General features: G+C 43.4%; 1 protein-coding gene across 1 annotated transcript; it reads right to left on the reverse strand.

The window, feature by feature from the left end:
- Positions 1-324: 324 nt before the first annotated feature.
- Positions 325-17,198, reverse strand: LOC114439997 (uncharacterized). The gene is made up of 4 exons (XM_028412215.1): positions 17,117-17,198; positions 16,426-16,595; positions 16,034-16,392; positions 325-380 (listed from the first exon to the last, which is right to left on the reverse strand). Exons 1-3 carry the CDS (start codon positions 17,196-17,198, stop codon positions 16,039-16,041), a joined length of 606 nt encoding a protein of 201 aa, XP_028268016.1. The 3' UTR covers positions 325-380; positions 16,034-16,038.
- Between the last annotated feature and the right edge of the window lie 1,734 nt (positions 17,199-18,932).

Raw genomic sequence — 18,932 nt, forward strand, 5'->3', positions numbered from 1 at the left:
AGAAAGTGGATGGATGGATGGATGGATGGACGGACGGATGGATGGATGGATGGATGGACGGAGGGATGGACGGACGGACGGATGGATGGATGGATGGATGGTTGGACGGACGGACGGACGGATGACGGACGGATGGATGGATGGACGGACGGATGCACAACGGATGGATGGACGGACGGATGCACAACGGATGGATGGACGGATGGATGGATGGATGGATGGATGGATGGACGGACGGATGGACGGACGGACGGACGGACGGACGGACGCATGGATGGATGGACGGACGGACGGATGGATGGATGGATGGATGGATGGACGGATGGATGGATGGATGGACGGATGGATGGATGGATGGACGGATGCCAACAATGCAGCTACTGGACAAAAAAAGAAAAACCAGTTAAATGCTAGTTTTAGCATTGTAGCTACTAGCTTGTTTGCTAGCTTTGACTGTGACTGTTACAGCCCTAGTTACCAAATATAAATGACTTAATTGAGTAACATGTCAGTGACAATGACTGAACAGATGTTTGAATTTTAAATGTACTTTATTTATTAGCTGCCTCATGCAGGTTTACCCATGAATTGTAGCTGATTCAACTGGTCATTGATTGATTGTCTGTTTCTTATACATAACAAAGTCTTCATTAACCCTTAAGTTACAGATAGAGTTAACTGGCCCTTCTCACAAACAGTTAACATTGGCTGCCTGTGGTGCATAAATAAATACTGTTCCTTAGTTTTAGTTTTTGATCATTCAGCGTTCTGAACTGAAGCAGAAGAGAAGAGAAGTCTGAGCGGTGAGAGGAAAAACAGAGTCTGGGTCAAATGTGGGAAAATGAATATTTTCTCTCTCTCTCACTCTCTGTCTGTTTCCCTTTCTCTCCGTGGCAGTTTAATCTAACCAATATGTCTGACACATGAGGGGGAGGAGACAGAGAGGGGGGGGGGGAGAGAGAGAGAGAGAGGGAGAGGGAGAGGGAGAGAGAGAGGGAGAGAGGGTTTGCATTCTTTTCCATTGAGGTCAATGTTTTACAGAGCCTTTGACCACTGCCTGCAGAGAGAGAGAGAGAGAGAGAGAGAGAGAGAGAGAGAGAGAGTGTGTGTGTGTGTGTGTGTGTGTGTGTGTGTGTGTGTGTCTTGACCGCAGCAGGAGTGCACGTGCAATTCAAAACACACTCGAAGCCGTTTGGACAGATGTGAAGTCTGTTTGTTCTGATCTATAATCAATAATCAGATTTGAAATTTTCCTCCCCGTCTGCTCAGTCATCATTCTGTTCTCGTCAGCTGCGTCCCATAATTATGACATCACAGCCAGATGTTTTTAACTTTTTGGTCTGTACAGAAAAGCATTAAAGGCCAGCCATTAACATCTTTGTATCATTGATCAGACTTCAAAGTCAAATATTGTCTCTTGTGTTCTTTTAGGGTTTAATCTGGACTTTTTTTCTTTATTTTTCTTTCTCCACCTTCCATCCTCTCCTCCCTCAGTCTCTCCTTCTCAAACGTCACTTTATTCAGATCCTCACTTTACATTTGACTCCTCTCTCTCTACCCACACAGCCCCATGCCTCACTCCATCTCCATTTTCTCCATTTTCCTTCCTTTTGTCTCAGACATCAGTCTTTCCATTTTCTCTCTCCGCCCATTCAGTCACCACTTCCCAGTTTCCTTTTTTTTGGTCTTCTGCTCTCTCTCTCTCTCTCTCTCTGCTGCACTTTTTAACCCAACTTTCCATTTACCCCTCAGTTTTTATTCCACCTCTGTGTCCTCTTCATCACCCACCTCCTCCTCCTAAGTCCAGCAAAATGTCTGAAGTTCAAGTATTTAAATGTTACTAATTATGAAAATATGATTATAAAAAAACTTCCTACCCACATCCAGACCAGGCTATATATATATATATATACATACATATCTCATTATGCTAACATTAGCATTGCTTAAGCTTTGGTTGCTAATTTTAAATAAATAAGAATCTCATTTTACTTTAAAGTATGAACTACAACCAGCTCAGTAACAATGTGATCCGTCTTACACACACAGAGAGAGAGACACGCACACACAGACACACACACACACTATTTTTATCAGCCGCCCTGTAATTTCACCACATGTGGTCAGTGTGGATGGAACATGAAGGGTTAACTAAAAAAAAAAAAAAAAGGACTGCTCTGGTTTCTCTCACACTCTGACCACTCCCTAACATGAGTTACAGTCCACCACAGCTCTATGTGTGTGTGTGTGTGTGTGTGTGTGTGTGTGTGTGTGTGTGTGTGTGTGTGTGTGACTCTGAGCCTTCCCCCCAGCTGGATTTTGTAGATTTGTTGGAATCAGCTGAGGTGCTTTTTTATTTCACTGGACGGAGCTCCACACTGACGACACTTATTCTGATATTTAGCTCACATGAGTGATGGCTCATACACACACACACACACACACACACACACACACACACACACACACACACACACCATTTCCAGTAGCTGAACCTCTAATCATAAGAAAATAACAGGGGTGTCAGGACGATCATAAAACTGCGCATATTTCTCCCTCTGCTTCTAAAATGTTACATATTACAGACATTACAGACCAAGTGGCATCATGGGAAACACCTGCTTCGCAGCACACAGGTGGTTCAATGAAAGAGCGAGAGAGGGAGAGAGAGAGAGAGCGAGGTTTGGGAGAAACAGGGTGTTTAGAAGACGTGGAGAAACGTGTAATTTGAAGTGTTTTAACAGGACGCTTGAGGCCTGGGTGAGGAATGTGTTTAAAGAGTATCATTATTTTTATTATTATTATTTGTTAAAGGAATACAGCATATCATATTAGCTGTCGAGACATTCTGCTTAGCAACTATACTCTGTTAAAAAAAATGAAATATCCAAAATCTCATTGACAAAACTGGTCTTATCCATGCAGCCAGAGGGACAGTCATCAATGTGACCAGTCAGTCAAACTTTATTTGTATTTGACTGAGCAACAGACAGCTGCAACGAATCTGAAGCCAAAACCCACAAAAATATAGAACTACAAACGGAATATTAACACACTAGAATTAATAGTGATGAACTGTTTTGAACGTGTGTGTGTGTGTGTGTGTGTGTATGTGAGTGAAAGAGGAGGATGAGAAGAGGAGATGTAAGTGTTAGAAGTGAGGAAAATAGAAGGTGTTATTGTTTACACGTATCTGTGTGACATTATGAAGAGGTCACAAGGTCAACCCAAACACAAATGGCCGTGCCCTGCGATGCGTCACTAGTGTCAGACACAGCAGACAGCAGGCATCCCTGAGGAAGTCTGAACGTGAAGGGAAACTCTGCTGCTTTCCAGGCAGCTTTGTGTCATCGCAGACTGTTTGTAGGTGCAGATAAATGTCTCTGTACATATGATTTTGCACAGATGTGATAGCAGAAACACACTTCTGGGGCTACTTATACCAGAGGAAAACACATGCAGAGCTAAGTGGTGCCAGGCAGGGACGGCTGGTGGAGTCACTGTCAGCAGCGGCCAGTTTCAGCCAGTAAACATTGGACCACACCTGGACGGGTGATCACTGGATACAAACAGAGAATTATAATAAATAATAAATAAGAATAAGAAACCAATCAAAAGCCAGCAGGGCTAGTAATCAAACGTTAGGTTTGATGCTAAGCAGCAAGCTAACAATATTAAACTTCAGTGCATCCTGGGTCCTTTTGACACACATCTCAGCCGCAAAGTACCATCAAAGTAACACTTCAAGTGGACTGTTGAGTGTCTAAGGGAGGAGAATTATCTGGTTAATCTGTTGATATTTTAGATTTTTCCGATTTAATCACTCAAATCCAATAAAAAAAGGACCAAAACCAAGTCCTACATAATCCAGAAATCAGCCTGAAGCACAATGTGGGAAGTCACACTGTTTGGAAAAAATGGCAGCATGAGCTGAGTCGGACTGTCACACATTCACACAAGAATCTAGCCCAGAAAATAAAACCGAAATATTCCCGAAAAGCAGCAAATAGGGATGGATAAAGGAAGGGTTAAAACTTTCTGGCCAAACACACCTTCACACAAAACCTCCACAAGTCTTCTGCTTCTCTCCTCTTTATTTCTTCACCAACTTCCTGTTCTCTGGGTGAAGACACACAGTGTGTGTGTGTGTGTGTGTGATCTGGCTGCATGATTGAAAAACCTGCTGCTGTTTTGTAACACAGGGGGACAATGGAGCTGAGGTGGAGGTGTGGGTGGACATTAATCTACTATGTGTCTGAAAATATGTGCTCGGGGAAAAACATAACAAAGCAGCCATTTTAATTAGCTTCTTCAATTAATTCCGATATCAGTGAATAGTGTAAATCCATGCAAACAAAGATTGGAAGAATAGAAAGCTCTTCCCTGCAGAGCGTTGGAACAAGGACTCTTCCAAACACTCTCTCTGCACACACACGCTCTGCAGGAGAAACATGACCCCAGTCCGCTCGGAATGCACGGCTTTTGTGTTTGTGTGTTTTTCTGAAGATAATGGTCCAGTTTGTGCGACTGTCCTCTGTAAGTGATGACTTTAACACACAGAGGGGAACTGTAATAACTGGGATTTTTTTTGCAGGCAGGTGTACTGTAACTAAATGGAAACCACGCCCCCCCCCCCCCCCTTCTTCCCTCCTGGCTTTAGAAAATGCCAGGTGTTTCAAAGCATCGTATCTCTCTCACACACACACACACACACACACACACACACACAATATTCAGAATCTTCAGAACGTTCCTGGTACAAAGGTGCAGAACACTTCAGAAAGATGAAGTGAACACTGCTGCACTTCCTTTAACAGCTGCAGCGTCTTCTGAAAACCTCCAGCAGCAGGATGGTGAGTCAAAATAAACTGCGATGGCCAGTGCAGGAACTTCACCCACTGCAGCTGTGATGTGGCTCTTTGATGTTTTTTAAGCAATAACTTGCAGGGCAGACCTATAAGCAGACTTTATAGCTGCAGGAGCAACAACATGTTTTGTTATCTGGGAAAGTTTCACCCCCCAAAAAAACCCGCAGGATTTGGGCAGTATTAATTTCAATCCACCTCTCAGAGGTGGATCTAGCCGGATTGGCTTACATCTGGCTCAGGTCTGAACGCAAATGCAGCTAGTGAATCCCACTAGCAACGTCATAGGAGACAGGGTCGGGTCGCGTACAACAGCCGTATGTAAACAACCGCCAAACTACGACAAGCTTTGCCCCGAGTTTATTTTCCACAGGGCTATAAAAGGCACAAACGAAAGAACGAGCGACACAGGACAAAAAAATCTGCACGACGCATGCGCACACGGTCCTACCATGGCCTGAACGGACTCTGTATATTACGAGGCGCCACCTAGTGGTCTGGAGGACAACAAACAAGCCGGGTTAAGCTGGATCGAGCATGGACACGTGTGTGTGAACGTGAAAAGGTCTGAACGTATCCAGTTTAAAGGCGATCTGGATTCAATCCTGCTCTAGCTGGACTGACTTTCTCCAGTCTGAACGGGGTCCAAGACATTTGTTCACAGGAACAACTCCTTAACGTGTGTACCTCTACTCTGTTATAGTCACTGTGTGTCTTCCTAACCTAAAAAAAAGAGCTCTACGCAGGACGTTTAAGTTCCCACTAACTGGCCAAACTGTAGTTCCTGCAGTGAAAAAGCACCACGAGTTCCCTGGCAGTCCTGAAAGACCGTTAGCGCTATGACTGCCAGTGTGAGCAGTATCTAATCTACTGATGAAGATGATACAAATACTTAATATCTGCTTAAATGTTTTTTCTTTCAGAATAAAAGCCCCAACAGTTAAACTTTGGTGCAGTGCTTCTTACAGGAAGGGAGGGCGAGGGCTAGAAATAGTAGTGTGTAATCACGCCTCTACATTTTCCTTCATCCACTGTGATGTCCAGGCCACTCAGGCTGCTATGAATACACATGGAATTAGAGACTTTTGTGTGCATCTGCGTTCTTTCTTTCTTTCTTTCTTTCTTCTTCCACGATGGCACTAATGTTATTTCATGGCAACAAAAATAAATAAAAACAAAATAAAAAAAATGCCTATTTTCTTCTTCAATAGTCAATCAAGTGCACAGTGTCCATCGACACACAGCTCCTTCCTTCCTTTTTCGCTGCTCTGCTCTTAACATACTTTGTTTTTTGGCAGCAGGTGTGATGAGGCCTTCAAAAAGCCTCCAGCCTTTTCATTTAGCGCGGAGAGAAGAGCCAACGTGTGTGTTTAAGCAGCCGGCTGCAGCGCTACCATTAACATTGCTGCTGCTGCTGCTCTTCTATTAAAGGAAAAGCTCAACTAAAACACTGTAACTCTGCTCAGAACAGATGTGGGCTGTGTTCTTCTCATTCCTGCCATTCCCGGATTTCTTCGGCGTGTTGGTAAACGTACAGTCATATATTACATGGCAGCATCTCTAAGAATGATTAAAGATCAACTAATGTTTCTACAGAGACGTGACAGCGCCAACTAAGTCATAATGTTTAAACACTGACGTCTTAGCACTTTCTCACCTCTCTCTGCCTCCTCTAATCAACCAGATTAATTAAAAACGACTTAAAGGGGTGAATATCTTTGCTTTGTACAACAAAGATTAGAACAATGTGAATATTCTGATTTAAATCAGCTGTGCTGGTGATTTAAAATGCATTGAAACTGATTTTACTGCCGCAGCGTGCACGCCCACGTGCACGCTCTCGCTGTGCCTGGTGTCGCTGTCAGCAATGATTTTTTAACACATTAAAAGATCAAGGAGAAGAAGCAGAGAGCATGATGGGATACCTGGTGTGTTTACTGCTTCCTCAGAAACCAGAGCCTCTTATTGGGCTGTTTCTGTGTGTTTGTGTAAAGTCAGCAGGAAAAGAGAGTCCCAGAATTAAATGAGCTCATCACAAACTCATTCCGTTAACCCTTTTCTATAATGCACTGCTGCTCTTCTTTGTTTACATTTGCTCTATATCATGTCATCCATCCTCATCTGTCTCTCTTTCTCTTTTAATATGTTTTTTTTTTTTTTTTAACACAGCCTCCAGGGTTTTTGGAGGAGCCAAACAGAAGGCAATACTTTCTCATTAGTCAAACTGTGGTGTAGGGGCAGTGCTATAACCTCAAATTAACTAATTAATATGTTTTATTTATTAAAGTATTAAAGCAGCAGCCTCCTGATCTTAAATATATCATGGTGGAAGTGCCAAAAAGGTCATGAATAAATAAGGACATTTGCTTTAGTGAGAGGTGTGTGTCATCACCTCAGCTCCACTTTAAAAGTCCTGATATCTCTTTTACCATGGTTGGACTTTGGTCCAAATGTAGTCTGACTGTAGAAGAGGATGAGAGGAAGAGCTTCCACAATCTGCTACAAAACCACTCACAGAGGTGGAGGAAGTACTGCAGCTGGGTACTTAAGTAAAAGTACAATTACCCAGCAAAATTTATACTCAAGTAAAAGTAGAAGTGCTGCATCAACAATCCTACTTAAGTAAAAGTCTTAAGGACTTTTAAATGTACTTAAAGTATTCAAAGTAAAAGTACTCACACACTGAATATATATGATTGATTTCCATTGCAAAGGATCTGAACAGGTTAAAATAATCAAAGTAAAATGCAGCATGTGTAGTTAATGTCCATGTTCAGTCCAGAAGCAGCTGTGGACAGGTCTGTGTGTCATGAGGCAGGCTGTGGGCATCAAGTGAACAGAGAGGCTGCTGATAACAAACAGGCATTCAGCATGTTTACTGTGTCAGTGTTCCTGCTGTAGATTCATGTGATGATTCATGTTCATCACACATTCATGGATGGACCTGTGTTAGCAGACAGCAGCTAACTAGTTAGCTCACTGAGCCAGAGCACCGGCATCATGACTGAGGCTCATTATAGAAACACAGCTGCAGCATGACACCACCTCCATGCAGAGTCTGACCTCTCATCAGTCCAGCACTGTGTTCATCACATGGAACAAGGAACTACAGACACTGGAGAAATGTAGTGGAGGAGAAAGTCCAGGTAACAGCTGCAGCATGGAGTCAGAGGAGAAAGTATGCTCTATTATTTTTACTTAAGTAAAGTATGAATACATAAAAAATGACTTAAGTACAGTAACGAAGTACAAATACTTTCCACCACTGGTGTCTAGTATGTGAAGGTCTGGATGTCTGATCCCAGCTCTAAGCTCTGCAGCCTTCCTGCCATGTTTGGATGTGGCTCTCAGTACCTGGACAAACACATGAGGCTGAAGGATCAGCAGCTACCTGGTTGCCACGCTGGCACCCCTCCTAAACTATTAAATGTCTTTATAGAGTGGTTTTAAAATGGCCCCCCTCTGGCGGTTTCCAGTATGACATCGGGGGGCCACGGGTCACCTCTTCCTCTCCTTTCTTCTCCTACTCTTTTCATGTCCCTCTCAGCAATTTTTAAATGGTCCTTCTTTCCATATTAGCAGCTCTGAAAGCCTATTAACTAACCCCCGCCACCACCACACCCCCCTGCACACCTCTAAACCCACTGCTGGTTTCTGTTAGCACTTAGCCACGTTAGCAGGGGAGGGGAGGGGGGGGGGTGTTATGGATAAAGAGGTTGTATCTCCACACCGGGATGAAGAGGGTGCATGTTTTTGAAGTTTTATAGTGGTGTTTTAAATGGGCTTTCTGGGGCTTTAGGTTACAAACTGGTTGGTTTATGGCTGCTTTATTCTGCCCCGCTCATGGTGGGGTACTCACTGTTTTCCTCCATGTCAGGAAACTGCATTTTCCCCCTAAAAGCAGAGAGCCAGGGTCAGACTGTGATATCTGTTAGAAGTTGGGATGGGACTGGGATAAACACCTATACTTATTCTCCTTGAACTCTGGTCTACTGTTTGCATTTTTAACACTTCCTGTTCCCCGTCAATGTGTTTATTGATTTATTAATAGTTAAACTGATAGCAGAAAACACATTATTACTGTAGGTTCTTACAAGGTGGCTTAATGAGAGTACACACATCATCAAGGTGTTTGTAATATTGAAGAGGGAAAAGGATTCTCGTGTGATCATGCTGTAGTTCATGTCGTACCAGCATAACATTAGCCAGACTGATCCCTCCCAAATGCAGCACGGAGCGCCACAGGAGGTCCTTCCTTCCTGTGGCCATCAAACTGTACAACACCTCCCTCTGAGATCAGAACACACTGTCTTGTAATCTTATCCATATTGGATTTATTCAGACAAGATTTTAATGCACATGGTACAAGTTGTATTATATATGACTTTAGTCTCCACTTGCCAGGATTGACTTGAATGTACATTATGTTTAGAATTTATTAGGTTTTTATCTTATATTTTTATTTTTATTTTTTACGCTCACTACTTTACCTTATTAGTATTTCTGTCTTTTTGAGTATACATGGAGCACCTGGAACGAAAACAATTTCCCCCCGGGGATCATTAAAGTATTTCTGATTCTGATTCTGATTCTGATTCATTAACTTCTGATTTCGCATTTAGGCTTAAAGGTAGGAGATTTCATTCTGATGCACTTTTTGTTAAATTAGTGTAACTTCTCTTTACAGTCCGATAGCAACCGATTAGTTCGGCAGTTTCTCATTAAAACCATTGACAGTAAAAACTATGGACAGAGCCTCCGTGACGTCACCCGTTTGTTTCTGAAGAGCCGTTTTGAGTCTCAGTGGGAGGTTCCGGGACGTGATGACCGCCGCCATGTTGGCAGCGTCACGTCAACTAAAACTCCGAATATGGACAAAGAGGGGGGGCACGAGCGGGGTTTAGGGGGGCGGGCGATCGTGGAAGCAGGAAACTCACGCTGTGATACGTCAACTGTATGTCACTCAAGCGGCAACGCCCATAATTATGTGTAATTTTAAGTCCGAATACAATTGAAACGAGTGAGTTGTAAAAAAATTCACCCCCCCTACAATTGACACTAGAAGAGAACCTATCATCTGAGACCACAGCGATTTTTTGTACCAGGCCGTAAACATGTTCTTTTCTGCTGTGAAATCGGCCATTTTAACATGGGAGTCTATGGGAAATTACTCGCTTTTGGAGCCAACCCCCAGCAGTTGCAGCGTGAATTACAAGTTTTGACACTTCCGCATGGGCTTCCACTTTGAGCCCCGAAGGTTGCCGCTTGATTAAAACGAAGAATATGAATCATCTGAAGCTATAAAACACTAAAAACATCATCAATCCTCCGGGTGGACCCTGTAGGAGTATTGGCTGGTTGTCACTCTCTTCCTGCTCTGTGCACCAGAGAGGTACGTGCATGATGGCCGAAGTCACAGACTGCAGCTCGTCTTCAGGTGATGCGCGTCCATGTGATTGGAGGCGTGGCTTCAGGTGAGCTCCGAGAGAAAGGGGCGTGTGTTTACTTTACCAATCTGCCTGACTTTCACTGAATTTTCAAAATCTCCTCCCCTAGATTTAAATTCCATAAAAGAACCTGGACCTTTATACAGCAGCAGGATCCATATCAGCAGCGACTGTATTATTATTCATACTGAACTGACCTCCTGTGTTCATTGAATTTGAGGTTAAGGCAACATTGGAGATCCAAGAATGTGAAGGTCAAAGGTCACAATCAGGAGACATGTGACCAAACTGAGGCCAGTCCAGACAGGGACATGAAGCAGAGCAACACTGAAGAATTTCCTCTGAGCTGCAGCGTCAGCAAAGAGACACGTCTGTCCCATTTGTTCCTAATCATCACTCTTCTATATGACTAACGACATGCTGCAGGTTTCACTGTGTATTTCTGTTTTGCAGTAAAATATCAAATGGAAGTTTTTCACTATGACAAAAAGCCTCAAAAGGGTGGAGCATAGAGATGTGGGCGTGTTCACCGACACAGACCTCTACTGATTGGCTGATACCGGAGACATATTACTGGCTGCTGGACGGCTGATGAGATCTGCAGAAGACGCACAGAGCCGATGTATTACTGATGACTGGCTGCAGGGCGTGCAGTCATGTGGCCCGGTTTCCTCTCAACCTGTTTATTCTTCCTTATCAGAGACTTTTCCTGATACCACAAGGTCCAGATTATACAGAGTCACCTTTTATTCTGACAAAAACACAGTGAAAGAGTTTGTTTATATACTTTGCACTTTTTCATGATTCTGCCTGATTTCTGCCTGACACATGCAGAAGTTTTTCTGATTGGCTGAAATGATAAATGCTACTTGAATGACAGCTGTACAGTAAAGTCAGCACTAGCACTATTTTTCTATAGGCAGAAAAGTAAACAAAAGGCCCCAAAACTATGCTAACTATTATTTATTATGTTATTTGTGGACTACAGATAGAATAGTTGGTATGTTGCTACTTATTAACACATTATGCTAAGCTAAGCTAACGAGTTTAGTAGGAATCTTATGTGCATCATCACAGTGATCTGTGCAGTGACTCGGTTTCTGTCATGGTTTTTGGGTCCAGTGAGGGAAAACAAAGATGGAGGCGTCCAGCTCTTATCAATGAGTCCAACATCCAGCCCAGGTCTACCAGAAAAGATTAACATGTGTCCTAATTTCTTTGAGACTAACGCAGACATTGGTTTGAAATGTTTATGTGTGCACTCTTCATAGAAGCAATGACTGCAGCCTCCTCTTCATCAGCACTCTCTGTACTTCTAACTGTGCTTCAGCTCCACTGAGTCTGACAAAACAGTCCTGGCGGCCCCTGGTGGTTCCTCTGAATAACTGCACTCCCACAACCAGAACTCCCGTTCACACACACAGACCCTGAATCCCTGCAGCTTCACTGAGCAGCAGCTTCACTGGTACCAGCACCGGTTCTTACAGCTGGACTGGTTTCACTGATGTGGGACCAGGAGTAAAAGCAAAAGCAGTTTTTAATCAATACTCAATAAATGTGGGAACACGCTGAAGATTTTGGGGTGTCAGGAGGAAAGTAGGAGGGAAGGAGGTAGGGGGCAGTTGAGGGTAAAAAACGTGGAGCAGCCAAAGACAAAAGAGGGCGGGGTTAAAGACAAGGAAGGAGGTGTCCTGTTTCCAGACAGAGGGCAGGCGGAACACTTCAAGATGTCTGCTAGCCTCATGTGCTACACTCTGTCAACATATTAGACAACGGTTACAGGAAGTTTGTATAAACTATGTTCTTCTTATATTGTTGCTATTGTTATTATTATTATGATGATGATACTTAACCATCTTTGTTTGCAGTTACTCTGATTGGCTGTCTGTGGATGGCGTTGACCGCTTTGACTCGGACCGATGCAGGATAAATCACTGTGTCTCTTTACACACACACACACACACACACACACAATATAATGACATACAGTCATTCCCTGGAGACTGACCCAAACCTTGACTATAAATACTGGCTGACCATGGGCCTGAGCCTAAACACATATACACATATTCTGGGCTTCTTGTCCCCGTGATGTGACTCTATGAACAGTTTTAGGTCCCCACAACATCAGTAAAAACAACCAGACATGTGTATCACTGTCACAAAACCTTGAGGAAGGAAAGCTTCCTTGCTTGGATGACGGCTGCATGCCGTCATCCTTACAGGAGCACTATACTTTTGTAGCCTCAGGATCAAACCTACTGGTTAATTTCATATCTAAGGCTCCCATGGTAGAGCCCTCCTCCTAAATGAAGGATACAGATCTAACTATTGATTTTTAAAAGCTGCAAACACATCATCTCCTCCTCCTCCTCTGTCCTGTTGAGAAAAATGTTTCCGTCATGGCCGAAGCAAAGTTCTTGAAGGGTGAGCATATTCGCTGCCTCCCCCTCCTCCCTGCCTGCCTCTCCTCCTTTCTCACAGGGTGTGTCTTTTCACCCCGAGCTAGAGAGTTCCCCTGGAATGTGGGATGAAGCGAGACAGTTTGAGCTTCCAGCCAGCCAAGTGGCTTCACAAGCGACTAATGTGTGTGTGTTTCTAATGTTGTGCGCTTTGTATGATTGTTTTTTAAAATATTTCCCACAATGCCTGGTAAATATGCAGAGAATAAACATGAACACTACAAATAAGAGAACTCCTGTGGACGTAGCATTTTGCTCTATATGCTGCTGAAGTGACTAGAGTTTAGAAAAAAAGCTAAAACCTCTGCTGCCTGGAAAGAACGACTCACCGTTCCCACAGAGGAGGAGGAACTAGTGAAACCAGGGGCTTACAGGGGTAAGAGAACCTGATGAGTGAAAATAAAGTTCAATCAAAACAAGCAGAACAGCCTTTAAACACATTCCATCCTCTTTCATCAGGTGGGCAGTGGGCCTGCCTGTTATCAGCTCATGGTGGGATGTGTTAACTGTATTATACAGATGCATCCTACTGCTGCCCGTTCTTTGTATGAATCCTCATTACCTCGTGCTCTCGTTTCCTCTCGCCTGTCTGTGCCTGCTTCCTACATACCTCAAGTTCCAGCCCATTTCTTCTTCTTCTCCTCCTCCTCCTCCTCCACCCACTAACATCCCTCCCTCTGACCCTTCCTCTGCTCTGCCAGGCAGCTTCCTGCGGGCTTCATCTTTCCTTCTCTTTATAACATCTCATCTGACTTCAGTTTAGTTAGTTAATTAGTCATTTATGTTGTCACAGGCTAACTGCAACAATGTCATTCAGAGATTTTAGAGAAATACACACACACACACACACACACACACACAGCTGACCTCTGCCTATACAAAAACACACAGACAGGCCCGGGCAGGCCTGGTGCTGCAGATGTAAAGATCTGTGCAGGACATGCTGACACAAGGAGAGAATATTAAATCATCAACAACCAATTAATTAAACACTGATAATAATGTACAGTTTTGAGACACTTGTATCAATGTTATTGACAAATATTGCACACCTTATTCCTCTATTGATTTTGTGGGCAATTCTTTGGTTAAATTAGCCTAAAACCAAACATGCTAAATATAAATATGAAGTACTGAAAGTGATGCAGTATTGTACTTTGGTGGTAAAATTATGCGAGTCTGAAGGGATCTCACCTGATAATCCGTCACATTTCCACTTTCATCATGTCATCGGTTCAGCATTAAAAAGTGTGAAAACAATAACAGCTATGACATCATGTCAAAGACACTAGTGTAATTATAGTATGCTAACCAGCTAGCCCTGGACTGTACCATCAAATATTACCACAAGGTGGGTTAATGAGGGTGCTGTAGAGGTTTAATAATAATCTTGAAATAACTTTTGATCAGATTTGAGTGATTATCTGGAACTTTGCTGCTCCATGACTGTTTTTTTGTTGTGTGTCTGTCTGCGTGTGGGTGAATCCTTACAGCTGGATGTGCCCTCTTGTGGACTACTACTGCACACACACACACACACACACATCCCTGTTTTCTCCACTGGTGAAGCAGAAGAGCAGCAGAGTTGGCTGATGAGCAGCCTGGTCACCACAGAAAGGAAGAACCGAGCATTATGGGAACTCTTGGCTCAGTGTGGGCAAAAAACTCTGACCAATCAGGTCACTTGGCTGGAGTCTGACACCGTTTTAACTGGATGCATTGTTGACCTCAGCCATATAAACCCATCCAACGCCGGGCCGGCCTCGTGTAATTCTGTGTTCCAGTAATGACACAGTGAAGTGTACTTTCAGTAACATGGCTGAGCTCTTTTAACTCTTTACTCTACATGCAAGTTAGAGAAGACCCGTACACCCACACACAGCAATGGGCCATTATTTCTGAGGCATGCACAGATTTTACTCTTTTAGCTTTTATTTATGATTAAAATAAATCAAAACATCTGGACTCTGATTGGTCGTTCACTCCACAAAATCCATCAAAAGGCGACGACTGGATGCAACTGAAGTGCATTGATACCCACAGCGACACACAAAGCAACTTAAACAAAGATATGCAACACTCCCACAAAAAGGTGCAGCACACAAAACGACAATAAAGACACACAAACTACACCATGAGATCCAACAGTACCACAAAGGGTCACAGAACGGCTACAAAGAGACGCAAACTACAAACAGCCAACACTACCAAGCAGGAAGACACACAACCACTACACAGCAGCAGGACACACAACTGTACAGAGACACAACCAACAGACATGCAACAGACGACAATGTGTCTTCTCCACACACCACATACCAAGAAAAGTGGCTCATCGCATGATTTTCTGAAGCATCGCAGCACCCCCTGCTGACCAAGATGAAGCATTACAGCATGCTGCACAGATTCAGTTTATCTCGTCAAAATCAAAGCTGTGTTTATATATGTTGTGTATTTGTTTAACATACAGACAAAAAAATGTTTACATGGTGACATTTATAGAATGTGTCACAGTAGGTTTAACACTGAGGAAACTCCTCAGTATTCGTAACAACACGTCTCACCCCCTGCAGGACACACTGCTGTCCTACAGGAGCACGTCCAGCGGTGGACTGAGACTGCGAGGAGCAGCACAGAACGCCACAGGAGCTCCTTCCTGCCTATGGCCATCAGACTGTATAACTCCTCCCCTTTCTGTAGGAGAGGAGCTAATGATCATGTCAAGCGTCACTGTCATTCCCTCCACTGGTCTATATTTATGTTTACTTAGCACCTTATATCTCTATATTACAGCCATGCAACATATACTGTGCTCAGTCATACTGCTTACTGTAATTTTTAATGTAACGTGATACCTCTGTCAAAGAATTTCCTTGGGGATTAATAAGTTTTTTTCTTATCTTATCTTAAACACACCTTTCAGAGATTCAAATGTGCTCTCACAGCTTTGCATGCAGCGATGTTTAAACAGGAAAAAACGCGACACATTGATAAACAAAGCAGCTTAACAGGCTGCAGCATTAAAGATCAGAAACACACATTTTTTAAATTAGACTGAACTCATTAATACACTACTTCCTACTGATACCTTCCTGCCTTATTTAGAAAAACAATATTTTTTTACTGACTTATAGAGCAACAGTTATAGAATTCTGAGAAAATGAATCTGTGAGATGGAAGAATTTAGACTTTTTTCAGAATTAAAGTAGCTCTAATTCTTTTTCTATAGATGGAACTAAGTGTCTTAAAGAAAGCTCACATGGACTATCTGAGTGCAGGGATCCCCCGGTAACAGAAGAAGTTCCTTTTCTCCTTACAGTCTCTAGTCCCAAAGAGGTTGCTGCTGTTCTTCTTCACGACACCACACAAGTTGTTGGTCGGGCAGATTTCAATATCCTGATAATTCACCTGTTCTCCACCCACCCACACCCACTGACCAGCCAGGTAGCGCAGGCCCGTATGAGAGGTGAGAGGTGAAGACAAAGGACGAATCACTCCACAACACAAACATAGTGCAGAAAACGGCCTGACCTCATCAGTGGTAGCTTGCTGAGCTTGCTTCTGTGCATCATGGTGGTCTTCAGCAGTGGTCAGGGTGGCCAGGTCGTAGAGGTGGTTCTGATACACAGTGGTAGGATCATCTGGGTTCACTCCTTCCAGAGACCTGCAGTGGTGTAATGCCTCCTCCCACGTCTTATTCTCCTTCACCAGAAGCAGAGCCTCGTCATAACAAATGAAAGGAAAGAAGCGGGCACAGGCAGCATTGATCCATTTGGAATTTGTCCACCTAATAAACGCACAGTGCTCATTATCTTGTGGTTCTGTAAGAATAAACAGAATCAGGAGTTGTGATATTAAATTAAATCATCTTTACCTCAAACAACATCATTTTATTTCTTATTTGTTGATTTGTTATCACAGATGTCTGCAGCTATAACCATCTGTGCTGGTGTGCAATGTTTGTACATAATTCCTCTTATCTTTTATTTTTTACTGTACTACATTCTATTTTATTCTATTTAACTCTTGCTCTGACTGTCGGTGTTGTATTGCTGCTGGTACCCAAATTTCCCTGAGGGACCTTCCCAAAGGGATTAATAAAGTATATTCCATTCCATTCCAGCTAATGTTAGCAGGACCCAAACAGCCATTAACCAACTGCAAAGAGGAAAAACCAGCAGGTCCAAATAAAGCGCAGCTTTTCTAAAGCCCTGAATGTAATGATATAAAAAAAAGTCTGGATCTGACAATCTGGATTTTTGACATGATAACATAATTAAAAAGGTTATTTGCCAATTGAGTTTTACCTCTGTGCACAAACAGGTTGAAATCCTGGGCTTACCATTAACATCCCAGTTGATGTAGGTGGCCACCTCGTCTCCTCTGGACCACTTCCATGGACTTGTGTTATTCTCTCGGTACATTCCGATCCAGCCATTGATACCATTTAACTGTTGATTCTCCTCTTTATTTGTGATGGTGAGCAGGTCCGTGTGTTTCTCCCTGCAAAAAGCCTGCGCCTGAAACCAGGTCGTATCTTGAGCATAACGTGTGATGTTAACTCTTGTGAAGTTTAACAGCTGCACAACAGGAGAAAAGAGGACCAGAAGGGGGACAAACACGCAGATGTCCTTCATCATGTTTTCTACAGACAGGCTGCCAAACACCTGCAATCACATTCAAATATTTTATTAATATTGCCTGCAGGTTTAAATGTAGCTCTCAGCGTAAGTTCAGTCATGAAGACTCTATTCCACATCATTCACCTCTTATCTCTATCCCCTTCCCTCTTCACCATCCTAGCACTCTCCTTCACTGCACTGCACTCTGTCTAGTGACCTCCCACATAGTCAGGTGTTTAATAGATGGCACCTCCCTCACCAATCAGCTGTCGATCTGTCCCTCTCCTGCCCAATCATGACGTAGCAAGAGATTTAAAAGTCTCTGTCTCTTCTCCAGCTGTCTCCCGATCGAATCCGGCAACCCTCCTCCACCCCAAGCACCTCCCCATCCTCGCAGTTCAAGGTCTCCCCTCTCCTGCTCTCCTGCTTCTACACCACCACCAGGTCTAGACCCGGGGGGTCTTCGGATCAGCGGCCTCTCCGCTCGAGCTATCCCCCCTTTCGGACGTGGTCCTCACGACGGGGTCTAGGACGCCAATGCATATTCACAATTATTGTATTAATAAATTCTTTCTCATTCAGTTCGCTGAGTCTCTCATGATTGAACTGTTTCCTTATAGATGTATGACTCAAACATTTCCGTGCTCTGTCCACTGATGATCCTACTTTAAAGACCCGTTTCTAACAGCACTCACCTTGGCCGACAACAGCAGGGATGGCAGCCTTGAAGTTCACACTTCCCCTTCAAAGCTCAGATCAGTCACTAATGACTCAGACAGAGAGAAAACCTTCCCCTTTTACCAGACTTTGGTCCTGGATTTCCAGCAGGATGCAAAACACCTCTGTCCTTGTGTCAGACCAAAGTCATCATTTGCATTCAGACACACATCACACATTTGGCAACCAAACAAGGATGGATCTAGAAAAAACATCATCGCTACTTTAAGGAAGAGACAGAGGGAGAGACAGATAGATAATGTTACACCAGCAGCCTCAGCAGTGATAGAATCAGAAATGTAAAGTAAAATGAGAATTTCAAACGTTTAAGCAGAATTTCAGGTAAAGTATAAAAAAGAAATGTAATGTATGTAAATAATCCATGAGGAAAAAAAATGAATGAGGCCGTCAGAATAAGTCAGCAAAAAAATGGCAGTGAGTAAGATAGCTATTCATGAGTAAACACACTGTGTGTACTTGAGCAGAGCAATGATCATATAGTCCGTCCTGCTTCTCACTAGCTCCTATAACCAACATGTCCTCTGGGAAAACATGAAGCTCTTGGTGCAAGTTCAATCAGGAAGACTATCTTCACTCTTTCATCACTTCTTTCCAACCGCCTCTCCCTCATCCTCCTCACACTCGTCCCACCTTCTCCCTCGCCCCTTTCTCTTTCTCTGCCTCCCACTTAATCTGCTGGTTAATTTAGAGCAACGCCCCCTCCAATCAGCGGCCGAGCCGCTCCTCTCCTGCCCAATCACTGCTCAGCAATTCACTTAAAAATCTCTCCGTCTCCTCTCCAGCTGTCTTTCGGATCGA

This window comes from Parambassis ranga, chromosome 8 (assembly GCF_900634625.1).
Source record: "Parambassis ranga chromosome 8, fParRan2.1, whole genome shotgun sequence".
In the NCBI taxonomy this organism is placed as follows: Eukaryota; Metazoa; Chordata; class Actinopteri; family Ambassidae; genus Parambassis; species Parambassis ranga.

Coding starts and splice junctions, on each gene's coding strand:
- LOC114439997 (XM_028412215.1), bottom strand. CDS start 17,198: ATGTACCGAGAGAATAACACAAGTCCATGGAAGTGGTCCAGAGGAGAC. Junction 16,596..17,116: donor CATCAACTGGGATGTTAATG/GTAAGCCCAGGA, acceptor TTATTCTTACAG/AACCACAAGATAATGAGCAC. Junction 16,393..16,425: donor ACTGCAGGTCTCTGGAAGGA/GTGAACCCAGAT, acceptor ACTGTGTATCAG/AACCACCTCTACGACCTGGC.